Source organism: Aethalodelphis obliquidens, unplaced genomic scaffold (assembly GCF_003676395.1).
Source record: "Aethalodelphis obliquidens isolate GAN/ISIS:26980383/991018 unplaced genomic scaffold, ASM367639v1 scaffold22, whole genome shotgun sequence".
NCBI classification, from domain to species: Eukaryota; Metazoa; Chordata; class Mammalia; order Artiodactyla; family Delphinidae; genus Aethalodelphis; species Aethalodelphis obliquidens.
In genome coordinates, this window is record NW_020837966.1 from 6,044,774 (window position 1) to 6,060,033 (window position 15,260).

General features: G+C 37.2%; 1 protein-coding gene across 1 annotated transcript; it reads right to left on the minus strand.

The window, feature by feature from the left end:
• Nucleotides 1-1,020: 1,020 nt before the first annotated feature.
• ASB14 (ankyrin repeat and SOCS box containing 14) lies at nucleotides 1,021-14,497 on the minus strand. Its single transcript, XM_027121147.1, has 9 exons — nucleotides 14,376-14,497; nucleotides 11,481-11,525; nucleotides 10,887-11,020; nucleotides 10,631-10,789; nucleotides 8,159-8,404; nucleotides 4,740-4,911; nucleotides 3,723-4,269; nucleotides 1,934-2,087; nucleotides 1,021-1,199 (listed from the first exon to the last, which is right to left on the minus strand). The coding sequence occupies exons 1-9, from the start codon at nucleotides 14,495-14,497 to the stop codon at nucleotides 1,021-1,023; spliced, it is 1,758 nt and encodes a 585-aa protein (XP_026976948.1).
• Nucleotides 14,498-15,260: the final 763 nt, after the last annotated feature.

A 15,260-nucleotide genomic window follows, 5' to 3' on the forward strand; every position in this document is an offset into this window, starting at 1 on the left:
TACTGAAATAGTCTGTATAGCCATGAATTCCTACATTAGAAAGAAATCATATAACTTCAGTTTCCTTAAGAAGGACTATATTATGCTAAAAAAAAAAGTATGCTAAGACTAAACATATAAACATCAAGCTATAACTGACTGGGCCTGTGGTCATCATGCTGCCTCTCTGTTCTCTCTGTTGATGTGCCATATAATGGTACACAGGTATGGCTGAATGAATGTCTTCTTAGTTTCCTTCCTCGCTTCCACATACAGAAACCTGTACTTAAATGCAGCATAGAATATATAGAAATAAAATTTTAAACTAACACCTATAACTGCTTCTATCAGTGAGCCCCTCCTCTGTGTCTAGTAGTCGACTAGGTTCAGTACAGAAATCATAAGCCATCATCCATTTGAAAACACTTGTAGTGATCACATTAACCAATAAATGGCAACCCTTAGCCAGGGTTTTGTAGGAAGAAGGAACGCATGTATCCCATTAATGATGAAATCGCAATTGAAGGTTCTCTTTCAATTAACTGAATTACCTCAGTAATGGACTCTGCAAGTAAACAGACAATAAACTGGCCTTGGGACTTTTGTACAAGAACAGCTAATTTTAGGGTCATGTACTGGGGTCAATACTTTATTCACTGCAGTCACTAAGACATTTTATATATGTACTTCTCTATAAGAAGGATTACTGTTAAGAATTATGAATTATCAGAGGTAGCATTTATTATTTTGAGCATGTAGAAATGTGGATTTATACATTTAATGTAAGATGAATACAGTATTAGAACTGATGTATCTTAGTTAATTGAAATTTTTACTGTTTGGGTTTTATTTTTACAAAACTGCCTTTCAGAATGCCAGCCATCTGTTGAGAGGCTATGTTCAGAGTGACTTTTTAAAGAATGTAGACTGCATTGAGATTTTAGTTGCTAGGTAAAGTGAGAAATATGAATCAATGTAACAAGTCACATTTTAAGAAAGACATCTGTGGAATTATATACCTTTTCATCCAGAATAGTTTGATTACCAGGTTCCTGTGAAAATTCCTTGCTCATAAAGGTCATATTCTTTGTAAAGGACATATGCCTTTAGACGATTGGGTAACGGAAGAAATGACATGAAGATGGGGCAGCGCAAATGTAAACGTCCCATACACTTCCGGATCTTGAGGCGGCACAAATGTTTCAGGGAGCGAGGGTTTGCTAAAATGAAAAACAGGCACATTATCCAAAAGAAAGAATTGCTTCATTTTTTAGTGATCTTTAGCAAATGTATTTTGTACTTAAGCCACCAAGATTTTCATTTGCTCTGACTAAATGGAAAAGTTAATTGGGAAATAGCTTTCCACTTCTCACTGCAAATCTCGTAGCTGTGGTTTCAGAGCCATGTCACGTTAGAGTCCAAAGACTGGCATCAGTTGTGGGTCTGGCCTGTGAGACCTAAAGCTCCTACACCTGTGGGTATTATCCCCCTGTCCTGCCCCTTGGGGTCAGGCTAAAAACTAAAGATCACTACCTGTGGGGAAATTATATGAAAGAAATTCTTCTTAATTTGACTTATGTGCTACTGTGAAAGAATTTGATTTGAAGGGTCATTTAATATCCTCTGTAGCCTTAGATCTTAGCATTTTCTCATCCCTGTTTTAGTGCCATTTCATAGTTTTTAATTCCTGTGTCTATGGTGTTCCATAGGATCAGAAGAAAAGTATTATCTACCTATATAATAAATAATTACCTAACAGATTTTATCTATTGGGAAATGGTAGTAAGTACAAATTAAGTGTAGTTGTAAATGGTAACATTTTTTAGATAGGAATAGTATTTTTCTTCGTTTCTTTAGGTCAAGCTTTTAACTGAAGAGAACAATGTTCTACAAAAGAAGTAAGAGTTCAGTTAGTATTTTTTGGTAAGAATCGTCAAGAAAGAAAAATACTCACTCAAGATAAAATGGATTTCTGACCAGAGCCTCTGTTTTTGGAGCACAGCTTTCAACTTTGAACAGATCCTAACTTGATCAACATAATCAAGCATCACTCGAACAACCTTTCCAGAGAGATGTTGCAGCCATGACAAAGTTATTACTTCGCAGAACTGAGGAAGAAAATCAGAACTATGAAAGTAAATGGAAAACTAAGTATCTGTGGTTTAACACAGTAATCAAAAGAACACTAAACTCGGAGTCAAGAACCAAGGTTTGAAGTTCCTCATTTATAAACTAAGGTGTTGAACAAGAAAATATTTCTTAGCTCTAACATTTGGAAAAATATTTACTACCAAGTCTTCCAAACTTTATAAGATAACGAGGGTTTAAAACAGACTGTTACCTAATAGCTTTTATCCCCTTTGGTTGCCTGCATGGCTGTGTGGAATAAAGATTACCTTTCCAGCTTCACTTGCATCTAGATGTGGCCATCTGACTAAGTTCTAGCCAATGAGATGTCAATGGAAGTGTGAGCAACTTCCAGAATGCTGTTAAAGGAAGAGCAAGGTGTGTGCTGCTTCCTCCTGCCTGCCTTCCTGCTGGTTGGACTGTGGATGTGAGTTTCTCCTGTGAATCATGGAACTGTCCAATTAGAAGTCTATTTACTCTCGCCTTTATTTATAGGAGAGGGGAGTAAGCCATCTTATTAGAGCCTCTCTTATTTGGGGTTTTCTATCATTCATAACCTATTCCCACTCTGATACTTGAAACGTATGATAGTTTCTGCCTTTAAGTAATTTACATGTCCTTACACAAGATGCCCATGTAAGAAGGCAAATAATACTATATGAAAAGTCAGGAAATAATACAAGATGACATATTGCTTAAATACCAAGTTCTACATTAATCATAACCTAAAAGTAATATACAATATTAAAATATTTTCCTTTTCAGAATTGACTCAAAGTTCTTTCTCCATTTTATTTATATTTTCAGATTTTAATAATATGAATTCAGGTATCTATAGTGCATCTATTGTGTGCTAAGCACAGATCTGTAAGCTGAGGAAAGTGGTGAACAAGAGCTTACATTCATGTATTTGTGGGGGAGATACATAATCAGTAAAATATTAAGAATTTCAGAAACCGATAAGTACTATAAAAGAAATGAAAAGCATTAAAGAGAATGATTAGGGAACAGAACTACCTTAGGTAAGATGCATAAGGAAGGGCCTCTTTGAGGAGGTAACACTTGAAATGAGACCTGAAGGGTGGCAGCTATTTGAAAAATCAGGGGAAGAGCTCAAGTTGGGGAAAATAGAAGTGACCAATTAAGTAGGGGGAAAATAGGAGACTGTGGTGTGATGACAGCTAAGAGAAAAATGTCTCAAGAAGAGAGTGGTCAACTATATTTATTGTGATCCTTTTTTCATCAAAATGTGACCAAAGAAATCCATTAATCAAATGTTAGAGCCAAAAACCTAGGGGTACAAGTATCAGGAACCCAGAAACATTTTAGCTAGATAACTCACTTCTTCAAAGAAAAAACATAACTGGTATATAAGGCTGCATTTATTTTTCACAGCCTTGTTCAGATGTTGCTTCATTAACTAGAGTTAAATCACTTTTTCCTCTGTTTCTATACCTTTTACATCTTTCTACTATCATGTTTATTTTATCATATTTATCGTATTAAAATCTTTCCCTCCATGAGCTTCTGGAGGGGATGGAGTTTTATCTTTTGCTGTAGTTCAGGGACACGGATAATGACTACATAGGGTGACACAGCCGATACTGTGCACTTACCATAGTATCTTTGATAACTGTAGATGTCCAGCCTTCAACAAAAGTATAGAAAGGATGAACTTTGTCTCCATGAGGACAGTCAAAGCATCGCTCTGTGTCATACCCATAATTCAACAGCATCCTGAGCATGACTTCATCTTTCAGCGTGTATTGAAGTGCTGATGGGAAATGTAAAGGGTTGACTTTGCAGAAGTAATTAACGTTGGCCCCATGCCGTAGCAGCAGGCTTATCAGCTCATAGTTGCCCATCCTTAGGGCTACCTGGAGGCAGTTAACTGGGTCTTGATTAGGCAGAGCTCCAGCACTCAGAAGCAGCTTAACTGAAGAGAGGTCACCATTTGATACAGCAAAATACAAAGCTGACTTCCTGTGGTCATCATAGTGTTTGCGAATTCTCTGATCTAGCATGAAATTTACATCAAACCCAGACTGGATGAGAAGTTCCAGGCATTTGGGGTGTGCTCCTGCTGCTGCACAGTGAACTGGACTGATGCCACTCTGCTTAATGGCAGCAAAATCTGTGACTGGAACCAAAATCTTCAGAGCTCTGAGAAAGAATTTCAAAGTGCATTAAAAAATAGTTTTTGTTAAGATGCTGCATTGACCTGTATATGATTGCTTTATACTAGCACTGGATGGTATTAGCATCAGTTGGTTTTTAGACACCCCAACCAAAAAAAAGCATAGTCCTGCATCCAAAAACTCAGATACCACGTAAAGTTAAATGAAACTAAGGTGTAGATATAAAACTCAGAATTACCCCAGTCAGTGAAACCTGAGGCTCCCCATATTGCCAAACGACCTGAAAATAAAATAGTTTTATGTCTCTTCAGGGTCTACAGAGGATGTCTGAATTTACCACTTTTCTGGCTGGTCAAGAGTTTCTCACCTTTAAAAGGGGTGTTGGAGTTGTAGGATCAGAGATGAAGAATATAAAATTCCCAGAAGCTGCCCCCCCCTCCAAAACCCCATGGCTATTACTATTTCTATTATTTGCAATAATGTAGTTGAACTTACAACAAGTGGCCTCTGTCAGCTGCCACATGAATGGGCAGGTGGCCTGAATTCTTAGGGATGTTGGCATCAGCTCCATACTCCAGCAAGAGAGTTACAGAGTCTGGATTTCCTCCACTAGCTGCTTCAAGTAAGATGGAAGAAGAATCAGAGGCCTGACCAAGAGCATTAGCTCCTAGGAGGAGAAAGAGTGATGTTATGCAGAGTCTTTTCCACTGTATTGCTTAAGTATTCTTAAAAGTGTACCACCACTACCAAAAAGCAATTATTGAGCAGCTACTTTAGCAAAACACTAAGAATCAAAGACAAAATATGTACCTCCTGTCTCAGACAGTTTACAAACTAGTTGGGGAGAGAAAATGGTGTAAGCAGTCTCTAAGTTATAAGTAGGTTGGCTTTCAGAGTAATTTTATAAGTTATTTGTTTCTAACTTAAAAATCCCAGGAGAAGTAATTTTATAGAAGATGGTTTTATTTCCAGACCAGCATACAAAAGCTCGCTTACCTCATAACACACTATAAGATGGTCTAACAATCCTGTTGAACTATGTCACCATGACATCTAATGAAGATCTTACGGTGGAAAAGTGTATTTGTTCTTTTTAACTTGTTCCTAGGAGACTGTTCATACTAAGAGACACTAGCTGTTTTTAGTTGAAGATAGGGACTGCTGATAGTTAAAAGGGTATATTGTAGTACCCTGTAAGCTAAGTGCTGTGTGAGTGGTGTGGATAATAAGAGTACAGATACAGGCTGTCTTCTTGAAGATCTCAGGGCTGGAGTTGTGAGCAGGGCTGGGAGGTGAAGGAAGGAGGGAGGAATTTGGGGTCAGTTGTGGAAGGCCTCTCAGTAAAGGCTTTGAAGAAAGAGTAGCATTCGAATGGACAAAAGAATAGGAGGACACTCTGGGCACCTTCACAACTCATATAAAAAAGATATAGTGACTTTAGTGTGGACTCCATAATCTTCAGAATATAAGGACTCTAATATTTATTGACTGTCTTGCATGTGTAAGCAGTAAGCCAAAGCCCATTTAAGGTGTATGTTGGCTCATCACAGTCATTTGTTCTTCTCTGTTCTTTATTTTGGCAATATCATCCACATACAAATTCTATTTCAATATATTATTCCTAATTTATATGGTGTCATTGTGCTTTACATGGAATGGCACTCTATTGCTGTTTCAACTTGGAGGAAACTAAAAGATCTTTCTTCATGGAAAAGATTATGATGAATCAGATCTCAGTCTTAAAAGCTCATATAGTTTTAGATGCAAAACTCCAGACTTAAGTGGAGTTGTACCGTAGGAGGAGAGATGAAAGTGACTTCAGTCTTTGGAAAATTATGTCCCCTCCTTACAAGTGCAGAATGGGGTACCCAAATGATGCCATTCATTGAATAATCCATCTTGAAAATGAATTCCTAGAAGACAGATTATCATCTCTATGTTCTGGAAGGAATCCATAAAATGCTTCCTACAGAAGAATTCTCACTGTAGCATTTGATGAGGAATAATCCATTTTAGGTGAGTGTTCTCTTAGTGAAAGTTCTACATAGAACTATGAGAAATCTATTATATGCACCATGTTTTTTCTTTTACTGAAGAACTTATTCACATTTTTTGCTAATACACATAATATATATGTCCTGATTATCATCGCTCAATTAGATAACCCCTTCCTGCATATTTTTGTCTAATTGAAAAATTTGTAAATGGATTAAAATATTTTGAAAATTAAAAAAAAAGAATATAGTGGCTCCCCCAGAACCCCATTCCTAGAATGCATTAAGAAATGTCTAATAAGCCCCCATGTAATGAGTACTCACTATGTGCTGGTTTCTTTATGTATGTAATAATTTCTAAACTTCACAACAACCCTAGGAAGTAGATGCTAATATCTTCATTTTAAAGATGAAGAAACTGAGTTTCATTGAGATTAAATTACTTCACCAGAGATGCACAACTAGTAAGCAAGGTAGTCGGGATTCATGTACAGGTGGGCCAGACCCAGGTGCTATTTCTATGATGCCATGTTGCCACTCTAGCAGTGCAGGGTAATAAAGTAATGTGATTTGGAATGAGACAGAAGTGGGTTCAAAGCTTGGCTCTTCTATTTAGTAGCTGTGTGCAAATGACTATAAGGGGCTTACCTAAGGGAAATGCTCCCTCACTGACCTCACTGAGGTCAACCGATACTGGTTTCTTTGAAAGGTTAAGGATTTAAAATCTGTCGCCTCTCCTGTTTCTTTATATTTTAATCAATGATCTACACAAAAGGTTGCTCTTTTTGTGTAGATGAAGGATCCAGTGTTTACTTTGTTATTCCAGCTAATAACTTTAGACATCTCTGGTATCACTCATTTAAAACATCTTACTTAAAAGGTCTTATGGCCATTGATTGGGAACTAGCCTCCCCTATATGATAGGAAAGATTTAGGTAAGTCTAGAAAGCAGAAAGTTGTTCTTAAATGTAGGAGTCCCTGCAGTCTAGAAAATTGGACACCAGGACCGTCTATTGTTAGAGAAAGAAATAAGACTTCTGGATGCAAATGGGGAGGAGAATAAAGAAGATAATTCTAATATTGGGACTTTATTAAATCTTGGTAAAGATTTGCTTCTTCGAAAAAAAGAAGATATTACACTGCTTCTTCTAACAGTGTCATCAATGAGGGTCTCCTCAAAGACAGTTCTCTGAGCTAGGATCTCTGCCAGTTAAACCAGGATATAAGATGGCCACAGCTATAGCACGGGTGGCAGGGGAGGGAGTGTTTGAAGGGAAGTTCTACAACTGGTACCATCCCTGACCCTCACTTTCCTCAAGGGTAAAATGAGGATAATGCCTACCTCACAGGGTTTGTAGAAGATTATTTGAGATAAAATAAGTAACTTAATACCTGGTGCTTAGAGAGTACTCAATACATATAAATTGCCTTCCCCTTCTCTCAGAGTTTTGTTTATTACTAGAGGGGAGAACTGGGACCCAAAGAGAAGAAATCAGGAAGAATTTCCTAACAACTTAATTCATCTGGTAACAGGTTGGACTGCCTCATAACTTAGCTTAGGCAGAGACAACGTGAAGGGGATGTTGTGGAGTGTTTCATTCTATGAATCTAGAAAAGAACACCACCACACAAAAAATTAAACAAAAAACAACCATCCTCTTAACATGGTCAGGGTACATTAAATAAAAGAGTAACCTGCATCCTAGTAATTTTAGGGAAACTGCTTCACAGCAAATAAGAAATATTCAATCCCTATTTTAGGCTCTTTCAATAGCTTATATTAACACACACTTCAATAAAATATTAAGTTAGGCTTAAATAAAATGTTAACTTCTATTACACTGAAGCTCTCCATAAAGAGGAGAATGCTTAGGTCATGTTATCCTTTAGTAGTGTGCTGACTGTATAGGAAAATCTTGCCTTTCTGCAGTAATAGTTCCATGGTTTTAGTGTGTCCGCTTTGGGCAGCAAGAGCAAGAGGAGTGAATCCGTAGGAGCTCTTTGGGTCAGGGTGGGCCCCAGAAACCAGCAGGAGCTTCACTATGTCCCGTCTGCCCAGCCTGGCTGCTTCGTGGAGAGCTGTCTTCTCATTGACACACCGCAGATTGACATCTGCTCCATGGCTGATCAGCAAGGCGGCCATATCGTAGGAGTCCTGTAGAACAGCTGGGAGATTAGAAGTGAGGGAGGCATCATGTTCAACCGGAAATTAAGGCCAGAGTATCAGATCAGCTAGTTTCCCTCAGGCTTCTTAAGGAGTTCTTCCTACCTATCCCCCATGTACCAGCATTTGGTGTTTAGGAAACGGATTGTAAAATGAGGCATATATCAAATAATATTAATAGTGTTTTACATCAATAGGGTATTTGCTTTTCTGTAAACCATGACCAATTATTCATTGTGTGTTGGCTGCTTATGTAGCTGAAAAACAAAGTTTTCATTTATCATCTTTATGTTCTCAAGAAAATGGGAACTTAAGTACCTAGTACAGTCCTAGAAACGTTTGTAGCTGCTTTACATGAGGAAAAACAAAAACAGCAATAATTAGGAAATTATTGTTAACCTCACATTTTGTTAACCAATATTCTCTAATTGGCATTTCTGCATTTCTGCTGTTAATTTGCATTGGATGATAATCTTTAGTCCTTCAAGATTCTAGAGCACCTTAATTTATCCATCTCCCTATCCATTTGCTAATTGTTGGCACCAGCTGTGTTTGGGGAATCTTGCTAGGCGTTAGACACTGAATCAGCATGAATTCTGCTCACAGCCATTTATAATGTACCATATCAAGGGCTATAACTGCACTAAGACTAGGAATATAGAGCGCCAAGAGTGTTGGGTCTTTTGTAATTCATTGAGCTGGCACTTCGTGTGCTCTTTCATTCTGGAAGGATGAAACATGTCCTTCGTTTTAGGAAATAATTTTCTAGACTTGTCTCATTGACAGTATATTGCCTCTATGTTGTCTGTTCTCTTTCTACCATTCCTGTTACTCACAGGCTGCTCCTCTTCAGTTATCATCCTAGTTCTCTTAGTTATTCTTCTTACTGATTTTTCATTTCTTATCTTCTTCTTCTGGAAGCTTTCCTAACTTTATCTCCTCGCATTTGAGTTTTTTTAAATTTCTGCCATCATAGTTTTCATTTTCAAGAGTGTTTTCTGTTTTGTTCTTCATTTTTTTTTTAGTAGTGTCCTGCTAGTTCATTAATTTTCATTGATTTCTCTGAGGAAATTAATGATAATTTCCCCCTACCTTTTATTTTCCCCTAAATAATCTGTTTCCTCCAAGTTGTTTATCTTTGTTTGTTGAAGACTTTCCTCAGATAGTCCTTGGATGTCTGCTCATGATTAAGAGCTGGGGACTAAAAATCTGCCTAGAAATTCTAAACATTGACTGTGGTCTTAACTGTAGGTTAATATGCCTGGGCTATTTGTTGGGGAACCTCCAGTTTTAGTATTTTTAGTTCTTTCTCTTCGAGCTGATCAGATTCTCCAAAGAAGCCTCCTCTTGGAGAGTGAAGTTCTAGCTGCTGGCTTTCTAGAATTTGGTGAAGAACTGGGAGATCTCAGCCTATGTGCTTAATTCCTCCAGTGTTTTCAATCCAGTGCTCTTGCCCTTGCCAAATAACCCCCAGTCCAGAGAGCCTTTGCTCACACTATTCAGAGAAAAAACTTCCGAAATTCTGCTGGGTGGGGGAAGAGTCTGACCCAGCAGGGTGGATTGAGAGAAGTGATCTAGATACCTGACTACTTGTTTCTTAATAGTTTTCAACCAATTTTTCTATTTTAGCTGCCCATCCTTCATCCCTGCTCCATGAGGTAACTATAGCCAACAATTTCCAGGCCTTTTGATATAACTGTGCTGGTTTTTTGGCTTTCCCCACTTCAAGTTAAGATTTGGCTTTCTTGACACTTACTACTCATCCATCTGCTCTTCTGATTTTTAAAAATCATGTTATTGTTGTCTCCTCTTCCATTCTTCCCATTCTTTGTATCTTAACCCTTTAAAACACTTGACGAACTGTAATCCTCCTGAAGACTCAGGAGGCAGCAAAATTACTCATTCATATTTAATCTGCCATCTTTACCCAACCATTGGGTGCTTCTTCCTACTCTGCTCCTTTCCTATATTTCTTATACGAGAATTAACTTGTTCAACTGACATACCATGTAAAAATGATCAGCTCATAACTGGGCAGAGACTTTCCCTCAGGCCACCTCACAGGCCAGCCTATATAAAGCTTCTTGAGGGTCAGGTACCCATGTGTGGTTATTTGGCACCAGAGTGACACTGCTGCAACTATGCACAAGAAACTGCCTTTGAAACCTGTGGGCCTGGAGGACACTCAGAGCCACAGACTGTTCTCCAGAGCTAACGTGTTAATTTACCTGTAAGAAGAGGAGAATTGCCTTCGACATTCTTGGCATTTGGATTGCAGCCATTGAGAAGAAGAAAACAGACATTTTCTAAGAGGCAATGGCTGACAGCCAAAAAAAGTGGTGTTTCACCATTGTTGGTGGTTTGCTCCCACACACTGGGTTTTGAAGCTGAAATAAATCCATTAGACCACACAGATTAAGATACAGAAATAAATTTTAAATTTATTTCTCAGAAGCATCAATAAGAGTTATAAAGGGAGTTTACCTTTCAGGGTTATTTCCAAAATGTTCTTATTTAATTGCACTGCAGCCTTATGGAGAGGAAGCCAGCCTATCTCATCTGCTTCATCAAAAGCAGAATGGTACTTGGTCAACCCTGACAATACATCTTCCTTACCTATTAACAAGTCAAATGAGAACATATTCACATTTGGCACATATACAAGGCAGCCCATACTGCTTCTGAATTCCATCATCAAGGTTAGTGCATGAGACAACAGTATTCTAGCACTACCTTTAATGAAAGACAAATTTAAATGGCATAGGACAAACAAGCAGTAAGGCCTTTCATCTAGCATTCCATACCACCTAGACCTGTGAATACCCGTCATCTTGTTACATACAGAAAACAGCTCTGTCCACCGAGGAGCCCAGGAGCTGTTTGCTAAATTTTGCTGAAGTAGTTTCTCCCAGGAAAGGCCCCATCAGACTCTTGACAATTAGCTGTTGACCCCATAGTGTTCGGCACTTGGGAGATCCTGCTTCTAGGCTTCCTGAACTTAGAGGGGAAATGCTACCAGTTGTCACCATTACATCTTACCACAAGTTGAAGGGGATAGAATAGGAAGAGTACTTAACTGTCTCTATTGTTTCAACTATCCTCTTACAGTCTGCAATCAAAAAGCTGCAGAGAAAAAAACATATGAATGTAATTCCAAAACTGAGGAAAAAACTAAGGCATTTGATAAAACAAAAGGAAGGGGTAAAGGCAATAGTAGTTAACCAGGAATGAACTCATATGAGGCAATGACTGAGGCATAATAGAAATACTTCAAAACGCAAGAGGGAGGAGATACGGGGATATATGTATATGTATAGCTGATTCACTTTGTTATAAAGCAGAAACTAACACACCATTGTAAAGCAATTATACTCCAATAAAGATGTTTCAAAAAATAAATAAATAAAAGATATATATATATATATATTCAGAAAAAAAAAAGGAAAAAGAAAACGTAGTATGGCCCTTAATGTGTTCCAGGGAAACTCCCCTCCCATGTGTCTTCCCTCATCAGCTTCTTTAGGGCAAGAACTTTGAGAGCCTGGATTACAGTTAGCCTTCAATCAGTGTCTGCTGAACTGAATCAAACATGCCTAGGACTGAAATGTCACATTGTCACATGGTAAAATTTAAATGGCCACTCTATAATGTCAATGATTCTAGCAAAAATTATTATTTAAAAAAATAGTAAATAATCATGGTGTAAGTTTTAAAAAATATTCATGATCAGAATCTGTATTCAAAAAACACAATCAGCAGTTTTTTAAAGTAATATTTTTATTAAAATATTTAAAGTTTTAAAGCTCAACTTATAAATCTTATATTATTTTAAACTCTAGTAAATAAGGATTGTCACCTTCCCTTTTTCTTTGATTATTCAATGAACCCAGCTTGAAAGAAATAAATTCCCTTAGACAATCTGTCCTACTTAAAATTTAGTCAATATCCCTATCTTAAAGTCAACTGATTAGCAACCTTAATTCGATCTGCAGCCTTAATTCTCCATTGCCATGTAAGGTTACATATCCACAGGTTCTGGGGATTAGGACTTGGGACATCTTTTGGTGAGGGGGGGCTTTATTGCTCCTGTCTCAAGTATATTCTATTTTCCTAATTCCTTCAAGTGCCTGATCAAATCAGCAAGCCTTGCTAAGTATCATACAATTCTTGCAAGTCTAATGACTGAAATTTATAACTGTAGTCAATTTTAATTTCTTTGAAACATTTCAGTACTCTTAATCAAAATCTCTTATGCCTTTCAACCTAAAATCATGACTTCAAAGTTAATCACAAGGTTTAATCACAAGGTTAATACAACAGGTAACCCAATGAAATCCAATTTATTTACAAAACTTTTAACTATTTAAAGATTATTCCTAAATTTAACATAAAAGTGTAGGAATAGTGTAGTAAAGAATGCAGACTCTGAAGCCAGGCTGCCTGGCTCATTACTTACTAGCTCTGTGACCTTGGGTAAGTCATTTAATTTCTCTATGCTATGCCTCAGTCGCCTCATCTCTAAATGGGGAAAATAATAGTACCTACCACATAGAGAGGTAACGAGAATTAGAATTTAAATGAGTTAATACATATTTATGAAATGCTCAGAATAGTGTGGCATACAGTGATCACTCCATGAGTATGTTACTTAAAAAAAAAATACTGTAGGTTTGATATACTCCAACATCTCTGTATTTAATTACAAAATCTCTTGGGGTTAAAACACATTTATCCCATTTTACCTCCATCAGGCAAATAGAGGTCACCACCCCAAGCAAATGGGTTTAATACCCCTGAAAAATAATTGTAACTACTCAGGGGCTTGAAGTTGCTGATCACCCAGAGAGCATTTGACTAGCTGTGCTTGGCCGCAGACAGCCCATATCCAGGGCAATTCTCTTACTCCACTGAGGGATCCATGGGGTCCTTTTCTAGTGTTGTCATACCAGAACTCTGAGTTCACACCCTTCAGAAGGGGTTAGTCTCTTCTGGGTTTAAGTTTACATGATTACTCCTTTTGATTTGAGTAGATTAAAGACTTTACCCTACTAAGGTTTCTGTGTCTTGGTTGGATTTATGCATTTCCTTAGCTCCCCAAAGAAAAGATGCATTAGTGTTCTCTAGTCTTACATATCCTCATGTATTTCTTCTTTCTGATTTCTCATCTGCCTCTCCTCACCCATATTTGCTAGTAACCTCCTCCAACTATTTTCTTTTTTTTTAAAATTAATTTTTATTGGAGTATGGTTGCTTTACAATGTTGTGTTAGCCTCCACTGCACTACAAAATGAATCAGCCATATACATACAGATATCCCCTCCCTTTTGGACTTCCTTCCCATTTAGGTTACCACAGTGCATTAGGTAGAGTTCCTTGTGCTATAAAGTATGTTCCTATCAGTTGTCTATTTTATACATAGTATCAATAATATCAATGTGTCAGTCCCAGTCTTCCAATTCCTCCCTCCCCACCCCCTTCCCCTTTGGTATCCATACATTTGTTCTCTATGTCTACGTCTGTATTTCTGCTTTGCACATAAGGTCACTGATACCATTTTTCTAGATTCCACATACATGTGTTAATATAAAATACTTGTTTTTTTTCTCTTTCTGACTTACTTCACTCTGTGTGACAGTCTCTAGGTCCATCCATGTCTCTACAAATGACCCAATTTCGTTCCTTTTTATGGCTGAGTAATATTCCATTGTATATATGTGCCACATCTTCTTTATCCACTCCTCTGTTGATGGACATTTAGGTTGCTTCCATGTCCTGGCTATTATTTTCTTTACTGCCTGATTAAATTCTGAATTATTTCCAAATTTCTCCTGTCTGGTCACACATCAAGCCTCATAGATATTCAGCTCCTTGGATTCTGACCCTCTCTTCTGTTTTTGTCACACTAGCATCAGTGCTTATGACAAGGCTCAACTGTTGAATACTTATACTATGTTGCCAGTGAGATACCATTACCTCTCATCTTCAGGTGACTGCTGTGTAGTTTCCGGCTTGTGAATATCCTGTAAACTCTGTTGAATGATGAGCTGGGTGTCAAACTCATTGTCTATGTCTTCATCACTGGTGTAATTATCCATGTGAAATGCAGACAGATTTACTTTAAAGTCAAAATGAATTAAAAATATTTTTCCAGTTGTGAAAGATTATCAACTGATTAAAATTATAAATGAAATTCAGAAAACTAAAAAATTAATAGGATTGATAAATGAAAAAGTGCAAAATTTAGAACACAAAATATTCATTAAAAATTTTTTTGAAAACCCCAAACAGTTTTCTGAACTGACACAGATTCAACATAAATTAAAAGTTTTCCATGAGCAGCCATCTACTTAAAGCTTATTCAGGAAACACAACCTTTCATATAAAACTTAGGTCAGTGCCATTGTAACTATGAAAATGTTCATATCAATCTATTTTAAACTTGGCTTATGAGTTTTTCTCATTAATTGCAGCTCTCACTCCAAAGAATATCTTTCCTACACGCAGGGAGTATAATGCTGAAAATAATATTTTATTTAGTTAGTAAATACTAAAAATAAACATGTTATAGGAATAAATATATTCTCATAACATGTAACAGGAATAGTGGGGAAAAAAACCCCAATATATTTTACTAGGCAACATCTCAATGGTATTAAAAGAACATTTCAGTTTTAGCATAGAATAGGTTTGATCACATACCAAAGACTTTTTACCTTTTATTATATCCTTTAGGACAGCACTGAAGTTTTCACTGTTAAGGATTAGCACATCAGAATTTTCATTTATATTTAGGATCTCCACTCCCGTGTAGTGACCATTCCATTAATAGCTTTACTATAAATACTTGATCATAAGACA